The sequence below is a fragment of the Sturnus vulgaris genome, chromosome 3 (assembly GCF_052056855.1).
Source record: "Sturnus vulgaris isolate bStuVul1 chromosome 3, bStuVul1.hap1, whole genome shotgun sequence".
NCBI classification, from domain to species: Eukaryota; Metazoa; Chordata; class Aves; order Passeriformes; family Sturnidae; genus Sturnus; species Sturnus vulgaris.
Window position 1 is genome coordinate 77,529,702 of NC_142245.1, and position 22,942 is coordinate 77,552,643.

A 22,942-nucleotide genomic window follows, 5' to 3' on the forward strand; every position below is an offset into this window, starting at 1 on the left:
GAATAAAGCATTTATCTTCAATGTGCCTTTCTGTTAGGTATATCCTGTGGTTGACAGCAAGGCTCTTTTCCACTTTATCATTTCATGCTTGTTTTGGTGGAGAAGAGAGTCAGTTATTCTATTTAATTCTATCAGCTGTTAGAAAGTACCCTCTATTCTAGTGATATTTTCCTTTGAGCAGTTTAAATTCTTCTGAAATGGCACAGATTTTACTGAAGGGTGTTGTTGCTGTTTATTGTATTAATGGCTACAAGTTTCAGCCAGACTCAAGAAGAGGATTCAGTTGATTCTGGGGTGCTCCTTTCCATGTACTTAATGGGAATATATCCCTTCTTTGCTCCTTTTTTTCATTATTTAACCAGAGAAGATAGAGAGGCGAAGTTGAGTTGGATCTGGTAACAAAATTGTTAAGTGCCAATGTGGGGAATGGATCCCAAACACGAAGTTTTACTTAGGAGTCTTGTTACTGAGCATCCTTCTACATAGTTTTCTCCTATAAAGAAGACTGCTTAGCCTGAAGAACTGGAAAAATGCCTCATGTAGGTAACACAGAAGTAGGATGAAATCTCAAAATGAAATAAAACAAAGTGTGGATTTGTTCCCCTTCTACTTTATACTTCTTCTTAGTACAGAATAGAGGCCATAAACCCTAAATTTTCAGGCTGTGCTATGCCTTATCATGACTAGTGAAATTTGAAACAGAGCAGGGTAACCATCTTTCTGCAGCTCTTTATATGAAATCTAGTTTAATGACTATTACCACAAAGAGACGGGTACAAAAATATACATTAGGCTTATTGGTATTTGAATAAAATAATTTTGAAGACAAAAACAGTATTTTGCACTTTTCTGTATTGCAGTCAGCTTGAACAATGGCTAAAAAAATTACTAAACTTCTCATTTTAAACACTTTTCATGATGTGACATAAGGACATTGTGCCTATATTGTTGTTGACTTGGTCACTTCAGAGTGAGGACCTATGAAGACTGAGCCAGTGAAAACATATGTTATGTTCCCTAATGAGGGAATAGGAGTTCAAAATTAACAGGCAGGTTTGGTGTACTCAGCGTCAGGAATTCAAGGCAATAAGAAGTCAGCATGTCTGGAAGAATAGTATACACGTTCTCTGATATAAAAATGACAAGCTAGGAGAGCTGAGTTACCATGATGATGAGTTACTGTGCTCATCTTGTCCTTGGCAATGTGTCTGCTGCCCAGAGAAGGTGTGGATTCGCTATCCCTGGAAGTGTTCAAGACCAGGCTGGATGAGGCCCTGAGCAACCTAGTCTAGTGGAAGGTGTCCCTGCCCAGGGTGGGGTTGGGGGTGGGAGTTTGGAGCTAGATGATCTTTAAGGTCCCTTCCAACTGAAACCATTCTATAATACCATTATTCTTTCAAGAAACAGGTACTTCAAGGGAATGTTTGCCCAAGTTCATTGAAATGTCAAATAATTTTTTTCAAAGACATTGAGAATAAAGAAAATGACTGCATCTTTAAAATGTTTTTGATGCAAAAAGAAAATTAATGCAGATGTATGGATTGCCAAATGTTATGTTATTCTTTTATACAGAAAAATTGCCTTTTCCCACTCCACTGACATATTTAAGCATGGCTACAGCCTTAATAAAGTGAACCTAAGCCCTACACCATTAAGGTAACTCTACAGAAAATTAGGAACTAAAAGCAGCAGAAGTTTGCATCGCCTGTTTGACCTTCATGAGAACAGCAGTGCAATCAATCTTTTAAGTTTAACAGAAGTGGTATAAAATTTGAGGAGGAGACATAAATTTTGCTTCATATGCAAAGAGCTGCATGTAAATGGGTTATCTACCTGTCAAATCTTTAGCTGAACAATATAGACTGAGATAATACCACAAGTCAATCCCTTCCTCAAGTTTTGTGTTATTGGATTTGATTTACTAGTAAAACCACATAAACCCCAACTAATCTTCTTGAATTCTCTGTGAGGTTTTGCATTGTCCCCTGCTTTCTTCTGACTTTCTCATCTGAAAGAGCTGCTTTATGTGGAAACTACTCATCTATCAGTATGACTTGGCATTTTTGTCTTCATTTGTAAGATTGTGATTTGGGGTTTTTTTTGGTTTTTTTTTAAGCAGGTCATTACACACAAAGTCTTTTATTTCTACCTTAATCTGAAATCTGCCAACTTGCTACAAATACTACAAAGAAAAAAGGAGTATTTTATTTCTATATGCCAGTGGATGTAAATAAAAGTGCTATGTCAGGGATAATTTATATTAATTTTTAGGACAATTACTATACGATTGATTAGACTGTGGGCCTTGCTGCCAAAGGATGTTGTAGAAACATAATCACGGAAAAGGTCAAGTATCTGCATTTCTAAACTGAACAGCAGAAACCCTTAGTTCTACAGAGCAGTTACAACTGACAGAAAATTTTAGAGCAGCTTCACTGCAAACACAAAGCAGATGCTGTAAGTGAATTCGGATAAAAAAAAAAAAGGAAAGAAAGGAAAAAAAGCAATCAGTACAGCAACCCTAGCAATACCTATTCTCACATTAAATTCCATTTCTTTTTCACAAGCTCCTATTATCAGACTTTGATGAAACAGGTTTTTTTGACTGCTAATCCACAATACGTGGTATGTTCAGGACTGAAGGATGATGAGTGAAAATCCAGCACAAAGTGCTGTTTGAAATCTCTGGTACTACTGGAAAAATATAAGTGCAGAGCACAGATTGGAGGATATACTGGCTTAAGTCCATCCAAAGGTTCCTGTTGGGAATGTTGCTGGTTGAAAACCAGTATTCCTGCAGTGCTGGTGTACATTTGGGCTCATTCTTGCAAATATGTCCAGTAAAGTCACTCTTACATCAAATGTGTTTGCACACATAGTCAGAACCTCTCACTGCATTTGAAACAGATTCCAGCGAGCTTTGCATTCCTTTTACATCTTATAACTCCTTATTCTGAGTTCTGAGAAAACAAGCATTTTGTTTTCACGAAATTCCCAGTAATTATCACATGTCTTGAAAGCTGTGACTTAAGGCAGATTAGAGTTTCAAACACTTGCAGGCTGTATAGGAAACAGAAACCAAAAGGGCACAAAAGTGCACAAAGGTGCTTTATTAATTCAATGAGAATTAGTGGCTGGGCCAAGGGGTTGGTACATTTTGTAGTGCAGGAAGTAGCATGTTTATCAGGGATTCCCAAATCCCTCAGAAAAGTCCATAATTAATAGTTGTGGTAGCTTCATACATATATTGGCAAAAAGCCTAATAAATGGCTTCTGCATCTGCTATTTCAGTGATGTCATAGGTTAGTTTCTTCCAAGGAAAGAAGAAAAATGAGACATGGAAAGAAAAATAGAGGGTTTTTAAATTTCTCTTCATGACAAATGTGTAGTTGATAAAGTCTTTAACAGTGCAACTTTCTGCAATCACTAATAACTGAGTATGTTCACTTGTTCTTTGATTTGCCCAAACTATTAGGTACCCATACCATTCATCTTTGACTGCATGATAGGCCAATAGAGAGGGTTGTATCACTGAAATATGAATGATTGTGAAGCGTGCACATGTGCACACACATGCCCACAAATTAAGATTCTTCAAACGTGTGTCCTGTCTGTACTGCTGCTGTAATGCAGGAAATTACCAGCTAGCATTTGTATTCATATCAAATTAGTTTTCATCACCATCCACATAAATGTCATAATAGTCTAATACAGTCATAAACAACTTGACTGCACCAGTATTTTATTTTGAATTTAGGGAGCTAGTTACAGTACACCAGTTCTTTGCTCAAAAGCTCAAACATGCCAACCTCAGCTTGATATCTCATTCCCTGTAGGCATACATTACTCATTTCGGCTCAGTCACCAAGATTTTGTGTGACAAGCTATAAAAAGCTCTACAACACTATATGTATGGATCTAGGTGGATCCAGCTATTATTAAAGAATTTTGGACAATCCACTGTTCTAATTTCTCAACACTACCCAGCCTCATAGGAGGCTAGATGAACTTTGTGCATATGAAAACAGGAGATATTTTATGAGGCTATGAAGCTGGGTGCCATTTGAGGATTAGTGGTAATTCTTATGACTGGATACTTTATGTTGGCATGCCAGGACAAGTAAGTGAGAGAAGGATTTATTTCAAGCTGTCACCTGGAGAGCAGTTCCACTGACCGTTTGGGTTGGGTTTGTAAACATTGTTTGTCTGGTCTTGTTTGAGGTGAGGTATAGTGTGCAGCATGTAGGTTGACAGATGTGATACAGGAGTCACAGAAGCCCCATATTCTTTTGGACCATTAGCTTGAGGACCTGGCAGAATAGCAACTGGGAGTTGAGTCCTGGGTCTCCATAGACTATAGTGAGAACTATATGTGTAAGCACTAACTGAAGTTCGTTGTAGAATCTTGGGAGAAATCACATCCTAAATGTTTTCAGCTGGGCAGTAGAGATCAAGGGATTAATGTAGACAACTTCTCTAGAAATATTCACTATCACATTGCTGCAGTTTCTGTTGATGTTTCCCTCCCAACAGCTCTTTTTTTCCCTGTAGAAGCCCTCCAGGCAGATTCAGGATACCCAGGTCCCAGTCTGACTTTGTATTTAAACCCAGTGTCAGAGCTGATCAACCTTTTTCCTTTGTGTAGCTTTCCTGTGGCTGTCTCAGAGGAGACCCATTTGAGATCAGTGGGTCTGCTGGACTGGTGTGCTTGCTGGTGATAAGAAGGTGGGTTGTGTAATGGAAATGTGTCTGGCTGAGTGATTAGAAAAAGTTGGGAAGGGGAGGAACTGAGCACACTGTGTGAGGACTGCATGCCTGGTTTTTTTCCCATTGCTCAGCCCTATTCCTTTCTTGCTAGTGAACCTCTACAGCCACTCTGCTCTCTGAATTTGTTCCATCTTTGTTGTTTTGGTTTTTTTTAAATTAAATTAACTTCAATTAAAGTTTACTTGTATCTTTTATCATTCAGAAAAAAACACTATTTAAATATTTAATGCAGAAAATTGCAAGACTGGGGAAGAAGGAGAGCAATACTAGGGAGCCAGTATGCTTTTGGGTAGCGTAGCAGTAATAAAGATGGAAATGCATTAGAGGCAGGGAGACACCAGGGAATGGTTTTTATCAGTGACAGTATCTGGTGTCCCCTGGGCCATTGCCCTGACTTTCACGCCTTTGTGGGATATGTTTTATTTCTTACTTGGCAGTGAATCCTTTCGAGAATGAATGAATGATTTTTGAATAGAACTGCCTAATTAAAATACCTAAATTCCACCTTAAGTGGAAAACTGAGTTTTGCCATGGGCTGCGAGGACACTTCTGTAACATGGACGATTTCTATTGGGAGCTGCAAATGTGTTAGGCAGGGATGAACTGGGCATCCTTGCCTGTTATTGAACTGTATAAAATTTTGCTTTGTCTCCCTACTCACTTACATAAACCAGCTTTTTCTGTTTTCTTTTTTCTTCCTTCATTGTTTTTTTTTCTTTCAGTATCTTGCTCTTTTTTCAAAGAATTATGCAGTTTCTTGAGCACTGAGGAAACAACATCTATACATTTGTCTTTCTAACAAACTACACTGAGATATTTGAAGAGTTATTTGCACAAAAAATCATTTCAGATACAAATTGTTCACAATTAGGATGCTGAGTCACCTCTACGTCTATTAGATATTTTAAGTAGTGATTTGTCAATCAAAGCCAACAATTAAAGCTTTTCTAAATAAAGAATTCATGTTTTCCCCTCATGATGGTGTCACTATCAAGGAGAATACAGCAATAGGAGTGAACTTCAGAGCAAAACAGTTTGTCCTGAGGACTTGATGTTCACACTAAATAAATTTCAGGAAGGTGTTATTTGTGGTAGGTCTAGTCTGATCCAATTGTAGTTGGAACACATAAGTTTCACTCTTGGAGCATGTCTTCTGGTTATTTTCCTCTGAAAACAAACCTGTTCACTTGCTCTGAGATTATGTGATGGGAACCAAAACACAGTAAGAGTGGATGACTGGGAAATCCCTTTAGAAGTGCACTCTGCATCCAAACAAAAATGTGAAAGTAGATGCATTTTGGCATTCTTTCTATTCCTTTTCAGTTTTCACAACTTGAAATCCAAATGAATAATTAATAACACAAATAGAAAAATATAGTAACAAAACTCCAAAAATAGAATTTCTAAGTTTACAAACTCTTAAGAGTTTTGCAAATGGTATCCTTGAAAATATACCTGACAAGTGGGCAGATGGAATGGAGATTGTTCATGTGTCTATACTGCAGTCTTTGCTATCAAATACCAGTGATCTCAGTGGACATTTGATCTTCCATGTTTGCCTTGTCTTTATTGCATGATTCAGGTCATCCATTGTCCAAGACACCTATTACTTCAGTGGGTTTGGTTCAAGCCCTCGGGGCTCTAATTACTTAGCTGACTAATGCCAGTAAGTTTTTGGGAATTTGCAGAGAACTATGATTGCACATTTCCAGAGAACCTGGGCCTTGCATGTACACAGAGCTGTTCTCTTAGGGGTTTTAAAGGATTAAATGTAATAGCAGTGTACACTGAAACAGAAAGTGTGATAATCTTAGTTAGCCTGCTTGTGTGGCAGAAGCAGCTTGGAAGTGCACAGCATTTGCAGTGAAAAAATCTTTTGTCTGGTTAGATGAATATCCTCTTGTCTTCTTTAACAAAAATAAAGTTCATGTTTTGAGATTGCATCGTGCTGTTTCCATAAAGCTTCTTTGGTTATCTAACTCCTTTGTTTTGCACTGGTGTTTAATCACTTGCAGTATCATACACTCTTCAGCCATGCACATTATCCCTTAATTATATACGACTAAGCCCCTCTTGACTGTAAGACATGTTGTTTGTTCAAACGCACTTACAAATCCATTTTCTTATCAGTTCTTTGCTGAACATTTACACAACGGGGTACTGTTTAAATATGAAAATAAACCTTTTATAAAAAAATTGCTTGACCCACCCACCTGGCCTCCATCTGTGATTGTTCTGTCTCTGCAATCTGTTGTCTGCTTTTCCTCAGCGTGTTCTTTATCTTTTTGGATGGCTGCTATCTTTGAGCGACTTTATTGCCCCTCCCTATTTTCTCTGTGCTTAGTAGAAAGTGACATTTTCAAATCATAAGGATCAGCCAGGCAGATTTGATACGCTCTCTGCTATAAGACACACTTCTGTTCAGAGTATGCAATTAGTAAAGACAACTTCATTTCACAGTATCACAACTCATGCTGTACTATTTGGAATTTAAGCATTGTGTGAATCCAAGGAGTTTTATCATAAAAACTGATACAGATCAATCTGTCAGAATTAGCAATGTTTTTTCTTACCACATGCTTACTGAAACCGAGAAGTTTCTTTATATTTTATTCCAGTTCATTTTCATGTCAGTGAATTACTATAGTTATGCATTTCATTTATTATTCATTTATTATTTCATTTATTTTTTTTAATTAAAGGGTTGTTATGTGTTCGTAATCTCTTAATAAACTGACACTCTAATCTTTAGATAAAGAGGCTAAATCCATTTTTATTTTTAAGGATTATAGTTAAATTCTTACAAAGACAGTTAAATTTCCAGTCTATGCACTGATAAATTTTTTATTGTCTTTTTATTGTGAACCTGGAAGGGAATCCTTTCTTAAAGAAATTAGAGTGTATTTTTTGTTTCCTTTCTGGCAGCATTTCTGTTTCTTCTTATTCAAAGCCAAATGTAACTGTGGAGAACAGTTGCTTTTTTGCATTAAAGTTCCTTCAGAAGCACCACAATGAACTCAAAGGCATGAACATATTTTTTTCTGAGTAAGTAGGACAATCAGCATTAAATGTAGAAATATCTGAGACCAGGATATGCAAGTAAAGTTATTTTTAGATTCTATAGCACTGTTGTGCTGAAGTGGAGTAATTTCTCTCTTGTGGGTTCTTAGAAGTTGGTCTTTTGTTTGGATGGATTTGCCTGCTGTATAATGATGGCCTTGAGGAATGTGTTACAGAAACCTGTGAAAGTTTTTTTTTTTTTCTGGATTGAGGCCTGGAATGGTAATAGTAGGTCATTGTCCAAAGGAAACAAAAATGTGTTATTAAGTTACTTTAACTTCATTTCAAGTGGAAAGCTTATAGAGATGCCTGCTTCTATTCTATTTCACAAGAAAGCCCTCCAGATTTATTTATTGCCAGCCAATTATTAAACACCATTATAGTTAAATTAAATTAAACATCCACAACAAGTTGACTGCCTCAAAGCTTCAAGAAACAGAACAGATCCATTTGCAGCACTTGCTTTACAGAGAACTTTATCCTTGAACCATGAGATGTGAGAGATACCTGAGACTCCCCCGAAAGACCTTCATTATTTCATGGGGCCCAAATTGGTCTCATGAAAAGATTTTAGATAATCTGAGGATTTCATAGGAAACTGTTCCATTTTATTTGTACCTGGAGAGCTGTAGGACAGGATTTTTGGGTTTTTTGGAGGGAATCATCTGTGTGAAGAGGAAGTCTGGCATAAAGATAGAATGATTAAGCTTAGTGCTTTTCTCTCCAGAGAAGCAGAAGAAGCTACTCAGGTTATATTTTTACTGAATTTACATTTTATTAATATATTGATTAAACATTGTTGCTGAAAGGAGTGTTTCTACTCCTTTTTCACCTTCTACTCCATTTTGCAGCCCTCTGCCCCTATGTTAGTGCCTTCACAGACGCTTAATGGCTGTTGAGTAAGCTGGATTGAGGAACCAATAAAATAGCACAAAAGTTAGTTTTGCAATAGTATGTCACAAGGTTTTGTACATAAGGCTTTAGTGATATATGAATTATCTTACCCATATAATAAATTTTTATATTTTGCAGAAGTAGGTTGCTGTTGGGGAACTCCTTTTTCAGCATAGGTGTGTCTACATTGCATTTTGGACATGAGCGTTGAGCGTTTGAACAAAACAGACTGTCCCAAGTGTTTAGGCTTTTAAAGGCAAGTGTTAGGTGAACTTCATGGCATCCTGGGAAGAAAAACTTGGCCTAGTATCCTCCAGCTGATTTGAGCCAACAGTCTCACCCATACCTGTCCATGGATGGGGTCAGGCAGGCAGGGTCAAGGTATGGATTCTCCTGGAAGGTGCGGAGGGGCAGATCCAGTCTGTAGACAGCCTGAGACATACCTACCTGCAGGTATCTGCAGTTCCTGGGGCAGCATAAGCCATCTGTCCCCTCCAGCCACCAGACTTGTCCACTGAGGAACAACTCCGAAGGATGAAAGACAAATTGCAAACCTTGATACTGCACACTTAGATCTCCTTGATTGGTAGACCTAGCTGACATATTTCAATGATAGACCAAAACTTACCCCTCTTTCTGTTTTCCCTCTGATGGTAATTTACAAACAACTCTGTCAGAAAAGCTATCATTGCATCTTCCCTTCACCAGTTCATATTTCTTCTCCTAGAAGTTTCTCACTGCTGCTTCAAGGAAGAGAGAAAGGGTAGCTAGGGAGTGAGAGGGTTTTTTAGATATTTGTTTTTGTAAGGTTTGGTGAAAAAACACAGTGACTCTCTGATTAGAAGATTCTGACAGCTGTACTGGCAAGACTATGGATGCTCATTTGGAAAGGGAAATGAGAGCCTTTGGGAGGCTTACTAGGCATTAGAGATGCTCATGTCAGGGGACGTGTTCACTGCTGTGTATAAAAGGTTGTCATATTGTGGTTGTGTTGGAGTGGTGCTGTGTAATAAGGTTGCTATTTAGAGTGTGACCGTCGCTCTTTGTTTGTTTGATTTGAGGTAATGAGGCTAAAAGATGCTAAAATAATGGAGTTTCTTAACAAAAATCAATAAGAGAGTGAAAAAAACCGAGTCCTATCTAGTACTTATTACTTTTGGGTTCCACTGTACATTTTAGCCTTTAATATCCTAGAATCATGTAATTATTTAGGTGGGAAAAGACCCTTGAGATCATCACCAGTACCCCAGCATAGCTGAATCTACCACTTAACCATGTCCCTAAGTTCCACATCTACACATCTTTTAAATACCTCTGGGGATAATGACTCAACCCCTTCCCTGGGCAGTCTATTCCAAACCTTGCAGCCCTTTCAGTGAAGAAATTTTTTCTTCTAGCCAAATTAAACCTCCTTTAGCACACCTTGATGCCATTTCCTCTTGTCCTGTTGGTTGTTATTTAGGAGAAGAGGCTGACTACCACCTGCTTATAATCTCCTTTTAGGCACTTGTAGAGAGTGATAAGGTCTTCCCTGAACCTACTTTTCTCTGGAGTAAACAACTCAAAAAAAGTTCCCTTAGCTGCTTCTTATAAGACCTGTGCTCCAGACCCTTCACCAACTCTGTTATTTTTCTCTGGACCTGCTTCAGCACCTCAATGTTCTTCTTGCAGTGAGGGATCCAGGATTGAACACAGTTCTAGAGGTTAAAGATGTTTTGTTGAATCCAAAGGCCTTTGCTACATTAGAAAGTCAGGTTAAGAAGACCCAGAAGACCATGAAAATCTTGTTGGCCTGAAATTCAAGAATTGGTTTTCAAATTATTTTAAAATTATTTTCCAAATGATTTGTCAGTGATCAGATTTACTGTATTTTTTATGTGGAAAACAAGCAAACCCAAAATACGTGCCCTTCCCCTTCCCAAATTCCGTTGTTTTCATTATTGTTTTGATGTTTTTCATTCTCTTTCCAAAACAACAGGAAACTATACCTAAGGCACACTGGCAACACCAAAGCCCAAGTGTGCATTAGACACCTTGAAATGTTGTGTGTGGCCAGACAAGGTATGGCTGTACAGAATCTGTGTGAAATCAGAGTTTAGTCACAGAATCGCCACTGTCAAAAGTCCCTGATGAACTCAGTGAGTTGTTTATTATTTAAGTGGCAGTCTGTGTAAGCTGCATTGTTTGAGCTATTCCCCTAGAATAGGGAAGCAAAATAGCTAAAGAATAATCTAATGAAAGCAATCTATTGTAATAATTTCATCACCACTGGGTTGCGGTGTTTTTTTGTTTGGTTGGTTTTGTTTTTTTAAAAAAGATCTTACAGTAATTAGAGTTTAATTTTATATGAGTAAAAAGAAAAAGAAGAAAAACCAACAAAAACCCAACAAAAATCATTACAGGAATGTGACAAATTTAGCATGAATTTTTTGTGTATTTGTATAGAAAAAAACCACCACGTGCATCCAAGTTTACACAGCCAATTTCTTTTTGTTGCAGCAGTTCTCTGTTGTCTGCTGATGCACCCAGGGATGTATTATTCTGCTCAGTTAGATAATCATACAAATTTCCTATCAGACCATCATAACTTTCACAACTTAAGTTGATTTGTAGCTTTAGATTGCTGAATTCTTAGTCACTGTAGTTTTAACAAATTTTTTTTAGTAAAAATTTCAAAAAGTTTATCACTGAATATTACCATTTTAATAAAAAAGGAAGGAACAATAACCAAAATCTAAGGTGCAGAAGCTATGAGCAAATCAAGTGCATTTCTTCATTAGTTTCTGACTGTTTGAGAACCTTCTGAGGAAGACAGTTAAAATTTCTACTGGTGACAATACTTCAGGCACGTATTCTTTTTTTTTTTTTTGGTGATGAACCTATACCACATCCTGCAAAGTGTGGAGCATTTGCTCCTAAACTGGCTAATGAGTTGAGCTGTCACTCAACTTTGAGCAGAAGCTACTCAAGCACCTTGCAAACCTTATCTTGAGGGAAGGGCATGGTTGAACATAAGGGGAGAAAGAGGAAGAGAATGAACAGGAAAGTCAGAATATCTCTTCTTTAATTTTCTAACTCACATTTCAGCTTTGAACTCTGTAACAGAGTAACGGAGTTACATACCTTTGCATTTTTAGTGTGTTTGTATCTCTCACATGCTAATTTCCACCAATTTTCATGGTGGTTTTATATTTGTCATTTTCAGGAAAGTTAATGAGAGTGACATGCCTTGTCCTGGTAAACTGAAAATTTAGTGAAACATTATGTCATAGCCTCAATGCACAACTTTTAACTCACCCAGTTAATTAATTCTCCTCAGAATATGCTAGCGTGTCTTTAATTGCCATTTAGATGTACTGATTCGGAATGATTAGATTCAAAGTAATTTTGCTGTTACAGTATAGTGACATTGGGTATTCTGTGATTTGTATAGGATATGTTCTTCAATCTGATTACCTTGTCCTTGTCTAGAAATAAGCCAGGAAAACAGCATAGGACTACTTGGTGCCTATGTTTCTTTGCAGCTAGATAAGTTAAAAAGGCACATATACTGACATGCTTACTTTTGGGGCTTTTTTTTTTTTTTTTTTTAAAGCAGATTTGGAGAGAGGTGAAGCTTTCACTTCATTCAGTGGAAAAATCAGAGCAAGTTACTGTTACCTAGCTAGCATTCTTTTTCTGGATCTCTGTTCGTGTGACCAGCAGTATGTGAACATCTCTCAAAAGACATTAGCAGGATTTTGGAAAACAAGGGCATAATAGGCTTGGAAAATTAATACGAGGCCTGAGAGATTCCTGACAGGCAACAACAAACATTCAGTGAATGATGGTATGCAGCCATGGGACAACTCTATTTAGATATGTCATTCACACTATAGTTTAGGCACCATTAAAAGTCCTGAGTTTACTCTGACTGAAATATACAACATAGTTCCTTAGTTGAAACATGAATAATCTTTAGATGTTATTGCAGTTTAAAAATCAAGCTAAAATAAACTTCTTTTTCAGTTAGACATTTAGCATTGCATAGTAGTTAGACAAAATACTACAGTCTAAGCTCCTTATAAAACAATATATATTAGGTGCCAGAGAAGGCATAACAGATGCCATCTCTCACTATAAAAGTAATTTACAGTTTCAAACGTAGCCATGACTGGAGCATACACAAATTATTGAAAAAGTAGATCAGAGGTTATAAAGTCTCTTTTTGTTACTAGATTTCTTATGTCTAATATTTCACATTGAAATCTACAGTTGGGAATTGTTTTATAATGGTCTGCTTTCAGTTTTTCTAAACTTTTTCAGAGACTTCAGCTAAAAAGTGCCTTTGGCCAATGTGATCTACCGGCCAAGTAACTCATAAGAGAACAATGCCCCCCAAATGTTTTAAACATTTTATTTTTTTGACACTGCGAAAGATTAAACCTTTTGCATTTCTAATGTCTCCCATGCCAGATTGTCATGTGTTTGTAGCAGGTTAATGCAGAAGAGGGTTGACAAATCTTGCTATAATCACTACCCCATGTTGCTTTTATCCTTGTCTGCTGCTCATTTTGGTTGTGAAAAACCCTAATATATCAGTGACAGGAGGTCTGGATTTGTGGCTGACTGTTATAATTACTCCCACTGAGGCACTGTCAATAGGATTAAAATAAAGATTCTAGACCTGTCCATCCTAGATGAGGTCAGCAACACTAGCAGTGGGAGTACTGCTTCTGCAAGCTGTGCCTTTAGCCCTGAGTTATGGAACCATAGACATTAATATGAAGCAAATATTTGAAAGCTCCAGTGGAGAAGAACCAGCTCATTTTTTTTTCTTTTTTTTTTCTTTTTTTTTTTTTTCATTAGCTAAAATTACCATCTGTAATAAATAATCTAACAGCATCCATCTATGTTCTGGCCCTATATATATGTATGTTAATTTTCAAATGTATCTGGGTCCCAGAGAGTTTCAATTACAGAACAATCCATTTTGCATTTTATAATTAATAAAGTCTTTGCAGCTGCATAACTTCATCCAGGAAACATCTGCACACACTCTTTGTGTATACATCATTTCTGTGAAAAGAGGGTTAGCAGAATTCTCTTTAATTTTCTCAGGCTTGGAGAAGGTAGAAAGGTAGGGAGTTGATTAAGATAATGGGAAACAAATCACAAGAATGGCAAGTTATGCCCACACAGATGTAAAACAAATTCTATTCACTGCTGGTAGGAAAAAATACAACGTATAGGATCACTTATAATATAGTCAACTTATTCAAGTGAAGAGAGAAATGAACCCAAGGAAAAACCTGAGCCCTTCCAAGATGCGCAGTCAATTTGCCATGGTTCTCAGTGGGACCAGCTTGGTACCCCAAGTTCGTAGGTAATACTGATGTTGTTGAAAATCTGTGGTTACTTCTTTGTCATCCTTTGACACTGGCTCTGGAAAAGTGTTGTTTTTTAAACATTAGTGTCATCTTAGCGTGCATAAAATTGTCACACCACTGAGGCTTGCTAGCGATGGCAAAGTCAGGGAATGGTGTGCAAAACAGAGTAAATAGACAAGGTCTCTTGCTCTGCTAGCACAGTATGTCATCTTTATTCTTATCCTCTTACACCAGTCTACTTTTTATAATGGGATCAAGCAGTAATTAGTGTATTCACCTCTAATTATTTTCATATCAACTCAAAAGCTATTATCAAAAACCGTGTTCAATCAAGTGTCTAACATGCTGAAACAATTGTGTGGCCTTTAAGTCTTAAGCTGATATGCCACCTGGAAGCCTTGCACTTTGAAAAATGGAGATTTTCTTTTTTTTTTAGTTGTTTACTGCAGTAGCAAATAATTTTCTTGATTAATGTGTCAGTGCCCTATAACTGTTTATTCTTTTTCTTTTGCTTATGTAAACATCAGTTTTTACATACGTCACTCATAGCCCTCACCATATTTCCATCATTGCTCCCAATTTAAGTTCCCTTGTTATCTTAGACACAAAATGAATCTCATAGTGTTTATAGTGAAAAGGCTACATAAAGATGAATAGTGTTTAACACATCCTTGTTTTCCTTTCTCCTGTCACACAAGTGGGACTATGAACGCTGCTTGTTGCCCTCTGCATCTGCTTTTGTTCTCTTCTCCGGAGGTCCTTGGACTTTTTTTTAATAAAAATGAGAAGAAACATATACCTTGTTTGATCTTTAGCAGGCCACTAAAGCTGCGATGAGCTCACAGCAGAGAAGCTGCTATTTTTCTCCATTAGGTGCAGTCAGCAGCTTATGCCACAGATGTGGCATCATAGTTCTCGTTAGTCTGTGCTAATTCCTCAGTATTTACTTTTGGCTTTGCAAAATTCCATTCTTTACAGTATTTGTGTAGTCCCCTAAGGATACCAAACACACTGGTGAAAAATGTTTGCAAATGCCCTGGCTGCAGCGTGTGCTTCACACGTTTCCAGGTGGGCACTGCGCACCGATGCTGCAGCCGTGTGCCCCACCCTACCGTCACCATGCATCCTTGTCACAGCTACTGGGTGTTCCAGAAGAAAGCAACTTAATCCAAGCCCAGAAAGATTGCTGCTAGGGTCTTTCATGGTATACAGCCAGAATAGTGTACTGCTTTATCTAGGGCTTCCTCAAACCCCAACTACAGGAAAGCTCTCTCATCTGAGAGATTTTGTTCACATTGTCTTTGTAGTTCACACTGGAACTCTGCCAGCTTCCCAAGAAAAAAACTCACTGATGGAGGAGGTGAGAAAATTTGCTCTGAGAAGCAGCCATGGCTATTGAAGACAAGTGAACAAGTCCAAGGAGCTGGTCAGCTCTGGGAGGGCCAGTGATGGACAGTCCCTAGTGGTTTTGAGGCTAAGATACTAAGCAAAGAATTGTGCCTTGGCTGAAGCAAGACTTTCTTCTGTATTTATTGTTGATTTTGTAGTATCTGGGGAAAGAATTAAAACCTAATTGTGTTGTTTTAAGCTGGTTGAGGTCAGGTAGGTAGGTGCTGTTCTGTGTCTTTTTGCTGTCAGGAACATGTAAGACTTTGGAGCAGCTGTTTGAACAAAATGCAGCTTCATCTGGGAAGAGCTGTTCTCTTAAATTAGTAGCTGTAAATGACACAACAGAGTGAATGGAAGAGAATTGTATTTTGTGCTGCCTTTCTTGCCTTTCTCCACACCCCTGTGCTGCCTTTTGTCATACCCCAGAAGTCCTTCAGTTGCAAAACTACTGCTGGATCATAACTTATTTGAGGAACATCAAATGAATTCACATTTTAATCAGATCAGCAATGAATGATGAGGATTAGAGCTACAACATCAGAGTGCCGTCTCACCAATTATATCCCCCTGTCTATCTTCTGTCATTGCTTGAGTTCTGTGCCTTGACTTATAATCTAGGCTTCCTTTATAGGGAAGAAGGGCAGTTAATGAGTGCTTTCCTGTTCTAATGAAATGAAATATTAAAATAGATGTGATCAAATGTCATTTGAGTTGCCTTAAGCTTTGCCATGAGATACTTTTGGGAAAGAGTAGCTGTATTTATCACCTTAGATTTGCATGTACAGAGCTCTGACTGTTATTTGGCTAATGTGTTAGTTTTTTGTTTTTTACAATTAACATTTTTTAATGTTCCTTATGGAGCTAGCAGCGGTGGGGATTTTATACCACCTGTGCCTGTAATCTTAAAAATATTGCATGAAAAACTAAATTGAATCAAAATATGTGGAATTAAAATAGTGTAGAAGAAAACCATCTATCTAAATTACTCATAAAATAAAAAAAACCTCAACATTTCCACCATGGCAATTTGGCAAGGGAAGACAAAAGGGAGGGAAAAAATAATCAAGCCAGTATTTTTGAATGATTCTTTCCCATCTGTTATCTGTGTAGCTGACTGGCAAGTTCTCACACCTTCATAAGTAGTCTGTGCAACACCGTGTTGGTAGAGTTTTCAGTTGTAATTTTTTTGCAAGAACAATGGTATGTGTTAAGAACAGATAAGGACCCATAGGTTCCCAGTTTTTAACCAATAGAAGTATTCTACTGCAAGCCTGAAAAAACCAATTTTTGTGAGAAATTTAATTTTATGAAGAAAGATGGGAGAATAATTTAGTTGTATTCCTCCAATTAGTACCTTTAATTATAGTGTACAGCCCTGTATACCCTCCTTTCAGAAGAACTATGGAGTTTTTAGAAACCTATTTAAAAGTACTGTTTTCATACTGTTAAAAAATTCAGTCCTGGAATATTCTGCCTCTTACATCTCTGGGATTTATAAGTTAAAGGGATGGTTATTAAATGTCATCACAAGCCTCTTAGTGGACAAAAAGCTAATGGAATGGTCGCATGATTTGAATGCCTGAACCTGCCGCTTGTGTTATGCTGTGCAGGAGAATAATTGGCTTTCAGTCATGTAAACTAGTCACAGACACTCAGATCCTTTGAACTCTAATAAGAAATGCACACTTACTTTAAATAGTGAGTGACTAAGCATATAAATATCTTGATGAAGTCATCAGGAAAAAAAAACCAAAAAAAAACTGAAAAGGAGTTTTCTGTTTACATTTTGTTATTTCTGTCTGAAATCTTTATTTTACTCTCTGCATCTTTGCTGTGTGATGTTCCCTGCTGAGAAGGACAGACTGGAAACACAGTAGGGATCTTTGCCTTTTAAGTTGCTCTTTGCTTTGCAGAGGACTACGTGTTGGAAGTTCCGGTGTATTTGTCCAGTGTTTTGTTTGGTATAAGAGGAACATGACAATTTAAGAAAGGCAGGAAACTATTATTTGGTAATTTTAGCTACATTTCTATTGCAAGTACTAAAATAGTGGACATAAGTTTAAATGTGTGCCTTAAGGTACCTGTATACAAATCCGTTCAGCTTTTATGTGCTTTAGTCAGAAAATTCTGAAATAATGGATGAAGGTATAAAAGGATAATTTTGAGTTGAATTTGCCACAACTGTGAATTCACAGGTCAGGTTTGTCTAAAAGTCAAGTTTGTCTCCAAAATTCTTTTTGTTATCTTTCTAGATAGACATATATAACAGCTACTGTGGCACAATCATGCTATAGCACATTTTATAAGCAGGACTAGATTTTCTTCTAATGCAAACTTGCACCCCTTTGTCTATCCTGCTAATTGGCTCTGCCAAATAATTTAGGTTCCATTCACTGGGATTTTTTCAGCACAACAAACTCTAAATGTTATGGCAATTTCAAACATATTTTTCTTAAAAACTTTTTATATTGATAGAGTAATAGCCCGAATTTCCTACTGGTGTAATCCACTGTTGATTTACATAATTCATCAGCTTTAATCCACTGGTCTCTTAAGTATTGCTGCATTTATTTTTTTCTCTGTTGTATGAAATTAATCAGACTAATATGACTCACATTGCTTCAGCAACACTTTGAGTCCAGTCCAAAGGCTATTAAAGTCAAAGGTACTCCTCATTGACTTAGTGAGCTTTGGATAAAGTTCATTGTTTTCATGCTCTTTCCATCACTGTACTACCAGACAACTGAAATAACTGTTCCAAATATCAGTGTCTTTTGATACTTTGCATTTCTGTTCTGAGAAAATATCCAAGCAAATATGAATGTAACCAAAGTAAATTCTCTCCCTCTGAATACAGAATGACTATTTAACTAGCTTTAATATTTTGATACTCAGTACAAAGTTTCACCCGCCGTCCCTTTCCTTTGCATAGAGGTGATGGCTTAAGAAGGCTAGACTGGCTGTTAGGGTTGGAAGGGAAAAAAAAAAAAAAGAGTTAAATAGTCTGGTTGAAAATGCATCTTCTTTGTTAGAAGGTTCTGGAGAGCTTTTGTGTTTTGTTTTGCACGTTGAGAGTGTTTGTAGGTTTGCCTGTAGCATCAGTGCTGAAACTGAGTTTTAATATGTTTTCAGTTTTAGTGTTGTCTGATCCCCACTTCCCTCTTCCTCATTCCCTACAGTTCTCATAGTTTATACATTCCTAAGCTGGCTGTATAGGTTGCAGTGCTCTGCTTGAAAGTCTAATGGTAGATGTGTTTTATGTGTGCTTTTTCCTTGGGAATTGTGTCAGTAGTTGCAAGAAATATTTCTAAACATCACTGTTGTAACACAACACATTTTTTTAATTTCATGGGTTCACAGTGGGCAAACCAAAGTAAGAAATTCTCTTGTATACATATTTCCTATTGTCTACCTTTTGTCTTTCTTTTTGAAAATTTTAGTAAGTTAATTTCAACCTACTTGTCTCTTTCTGTGACACGGGAAAACCAATTGAGCAGTTTATGCTGTCTGCTCTCCTCCTCTTTCTTCATGTTCTTACCAGTGTCATCTTTTAAAAAAATATTCATGCCTCATTCTTACCTCAGGATCAGGGTTTGCTGGTGGGTTACAGCTTTTTTGGGTTTCTGAGATCAGGGAAGAATAAATTTTGCTCCAAAACGACTAGTTCAGACACCATAAACACTTCAGTGTCCTTAGAGCAGATCTCAAGAGTGTTTTCCTTTTGTTTAGGCCTATTGCAGGCATGCAGATATGTCACATCATTATTGTACTCTTCTTTGGTGAAAAACAGATGCTTCTTTCATTTATGTGGCCCTCTGTTTTAAAATATTGGACTGCCAGCTGTTGAGGTACATATAGTATATACTTGAACTCATAAAAATGCCACAAAATTATTAACAGCGTCATCTGAAGAAAAAAAAAAAAAAAGGTGAGCCTATCTTGCTTGAGCCAATATAACAGAATGGCCAGCTTAGATGTTTACAGAAATCTGTAGCTCGTGTGACAGAAACAAAAAAAAGATCAGGATAGAAGTCCATGCAAATCTAAATCTTTATTTGTTTTGTTCTGCTTTAGCTTGTGGCCGTGGGTTCTACAAATCCTCCTCGCAAGATCTGCAGTGCTCCCGCTGCCCTACTCACAGCTTCTCTGACAAGGAAGGATCTTCCAGATGCGACTGTGAAGATAGCTATTATAGAGCACCTTCTGATCCACCATATGTCGCATGCACAAGTGAGTGAGTCATGAATTTAATAGTAAAGGACGTTGCTTAACCAACCAGGTGCAGCCACTTGCAGAGAGTAGTTTTGTCTGGCTTTTCCTGCGTTTGAAAAGTACATTTGCAACGGTAAAAGAAATTGAAAGGCAGAGGGAAAAAGGGTTGACAGTGAATACAGAATCAGCATAAATATAATTTTCAAGTTTGCTTGATACAGCATTGGGAAACACTGCATGTTGCATAAGTGCATAATTCACTGTAATAGATATATGCAGGCCCGTTTCTCCCTAAATTGTTGTAGACAATGTGTATTATGTTTCATAATACCAAAATTAGTAATGTGAAAAATGGAAAGCAACCTCTGTGGGGCTGCACTTTGATTGAACTGCAATTGGATCTGACTTAACCTTCTAACTGCAAATAGATTGGCCTACACAGATTGGTGGTTCAAATAGTGGAAGTCTCCTAAATCCAAAACATCACTAAATATCTCTGTAAATCATATCAGTCCTGAGAACAAAAGACTAGATGCAGCTTGTGTGGCATGTTTAGAAGAGATGAACAAATCCCATATTTGGAAAATCTGTAAAAGAAAACCTTTAAGGTATATCAAGCATTCCTTTTAATTACACAGAAGAGAAACAGCTAAAAAAATGTTTTCTATCTCAGTAATTGAAACGCTACCTGTGTGTCCCACTGTGTTTTTGTGTAATTACCCTGAACTTCTTTGTGTGTTATGTAGGACCTCCATCTGCACCACAGAACCTAATTTTCAATATCAACCAGACTACTGTGAGTTTGGAGTGGAGTCCTCCTGCTGACAATGGGGGAAGAAGTGATGTGACCTACCGCATTTTGTGCAAGAGGTGCAGCTGGGAGCAGGGCGAGTGTGTTCCCTGTGGGAGTAACATTGGATATATGCCCCAGCAAACTGGATTAGTAGATAACTATGTCACTGTCATGGACCTGCTAGCTCATGCTAACTACACGTTTGAAGTTGAAGCTGTGAATGGGGTTTCTGACTTGAGTCGTTCCCAGAGGCTTTTTGCAGCTGTCAGTATTACCACCGGCCAAGCAGGTAAGTTTTCATCACTTATGAATCTCAACACTGTGAGACTGAGAGAAATTTGGAACATGCAAACTATAGATGCAGTAAATCAGGAGCATGTTCGGTGTGTTCTGGCTCATTAATCTTTTCACCTTGCCAGCTATTTAATTTGAGCTTATACTATTTCAGGATAACCTGTCCTGTTTCTTGGCCACAGCATAGCTTTCAGAAAGCATTCACAAAAGACTTAAAGAAGACACACAGCTTTGTTATTAAATAGAATTTCTTAACTTAAGAACTGTTGTTGTTGTTGTTACTTCATTATAGTTAATTCCTAGTATTTGAAGATAAAAAAATAGGTATGACAGTTCTTTGGTGACTTCCTTTTTGAATTTTTTAAACATGTATGGGAGTCCCAGGTCACTGGAAGATGGTTTGGATTTCTGATGGTGTTTTCAGTGTTAATGTTTTCCCTCAGGACAATATTTCTGATTTATCTTATATTTCCAGATATTTGATTATGAGATGCAATGAGAATGTGATGATTATTCTTTGTTTCTTCTATTTATCATAATCTGACAGGTGAAATGTCAGGGGAAGTAAAATCAAACCAGCATATCACCCCAGGGAAAAAAAAGGCTTTAGTAGTTGTCTGCATCTGAATGAAAGGGAAAAAAAAATAAAAGAATTTTCAGATTTAGGTTTCTGAACTGGCGAGTTGCTTGTTGATAAAATTACATGTGGCAGTAGTGTGCTGTGGTCTTAAAGAGAGGATAGTAAAACTAACCTTTTGTAATTTGAGCAATCTTAAACCGAATATTATTTGCAAGATCTTGCTTTCATATAAATTCTGTAAAAGAAAATATAAACTGACTAACTGATGTGATGCTTCCTGTAAGAACAGCTTCGTAATATTTTAAAGGATACTTCATACTTATATCTTGGAGGAAATTTCAATGGCTGTGAATCATACTATTTTTTTTTTTTTTAGTGCAGTAGAAATGAACCCCTAAAGTAATGTTTCGAACTAAGAATAAACTCACCAAACAGGGTAAACAAACGAACAAACAGGGAAAACTGTAGTTAATTTTACTTTAAAGATAGTAATCTCAGAAAAAAAAAAAAAAAAAGACAAGAAATGTAGTTCAAAACCTTCCTTCCCTCCCCGCAAATTTAGGACAGTTGATAATGGCTGTTAAAGTTAGGCTAGAGTATTTATGGTATATTTAATCTCCTTACAGTGCTTTCATGGATTTCAAATGATATTTTGTATTATTTTGGAACCATCTCTGTGGCTGAAAGGATTGGTCTCTGTGTTCATTCAGTTCTTGAAGTTTATGATGAGATTTTCAGCACAGAAAACTTACCCTGAAACTATTTTTGCACCACAGATGATATTACTTTGGCACCATGATTTTTCATCTTCAAAATAATTCTCCAAACATGCACAGGTGGACAGTGTTGTGCTCTCTGTAGATGACGGTACAGAGCTATCACATGAAGAAGAGGATTTGGACTTTTTCCTATTTAGCTGAATCAAATTGGCTTTACTTTATGTGCTTTGATGGTTCAGTGGCACGCAGGGTAAAGGAAGAAACAGTGCAATTTAGGAAGATGAAAAACCCTTAATCAGAAGTTCACTGTGTTTTCTCCAAGATAACTCATTATAGTTCATTGTTTTGTGTTGTCATAGCCATGGATTTGCAGGGCTTTTATTTGACCAGAAGTTGTAACAGTTATCCTGTGCTATCTTGTAAGTAACACAAGCTATTTGATTTTATGAAAAGATCCTCACATCAAGCCCAGAGATGTCAGTGAAACTAGAGCTTTCATATATGTTAGAGACAGCATCTACACTTTACTAAACATTTAAAGTAATCAAAAATCTTCAATCTCCTAAACAAGCTTTATAAGACCTTGAAGAAGGAGATCTGACTCTGTTCCTTCCCTACTCTTCAGTTTACTGTAGGATTATATACAGGCCAGCATTTCCCAGGATTTGACACTTTTTAGCAAAAGGGTAAAACTGAAGCTTTGCCTGTTTAGCACTTCTGATTATAAAGATTTAAAGGCTTCCAATTTGGCATCTAAAAGGAATATACATGGGGGGACAGATTTTGGAAAAAAAATGTCTTTAAGCTGTTTTCATTGCAGTTTTCTCTGTAAAATGAAGGTAACCTTCACTTTTCCATACCAAGC

At 37.2% G+C, this 22,942-nt stretch overlaps 1 protein-coding gene across 6 annotated transcripts in view; it reads left to right on the top strand.

The window, feature by feature from the left end:
- The window catches only part of EPHA7 (EPH receptor A7), a 294,990-nt gene that overhangs the window by 35,129 nt on the left and 236,919 nt on the right, over positions 1-22,942 (top strand). For all 6 annotated transcript variants that reach the window (XM_088162035.1, XM_014881441.2, XM_014881439.2 and 3 more), the window contains exons 4-5: positions 19,554-19,709; positions 20,438-20,773. In XM_088162035.1, coding sequence (XP_088018161.1) covers positions 19,554-19,709; positions 20,438-20,773 — 492 coding nt within the window. The remainder of the gene's footprint in view (positions 1-19,553; positions 19,710-20,437; positions 20,774-22,942) is intronic.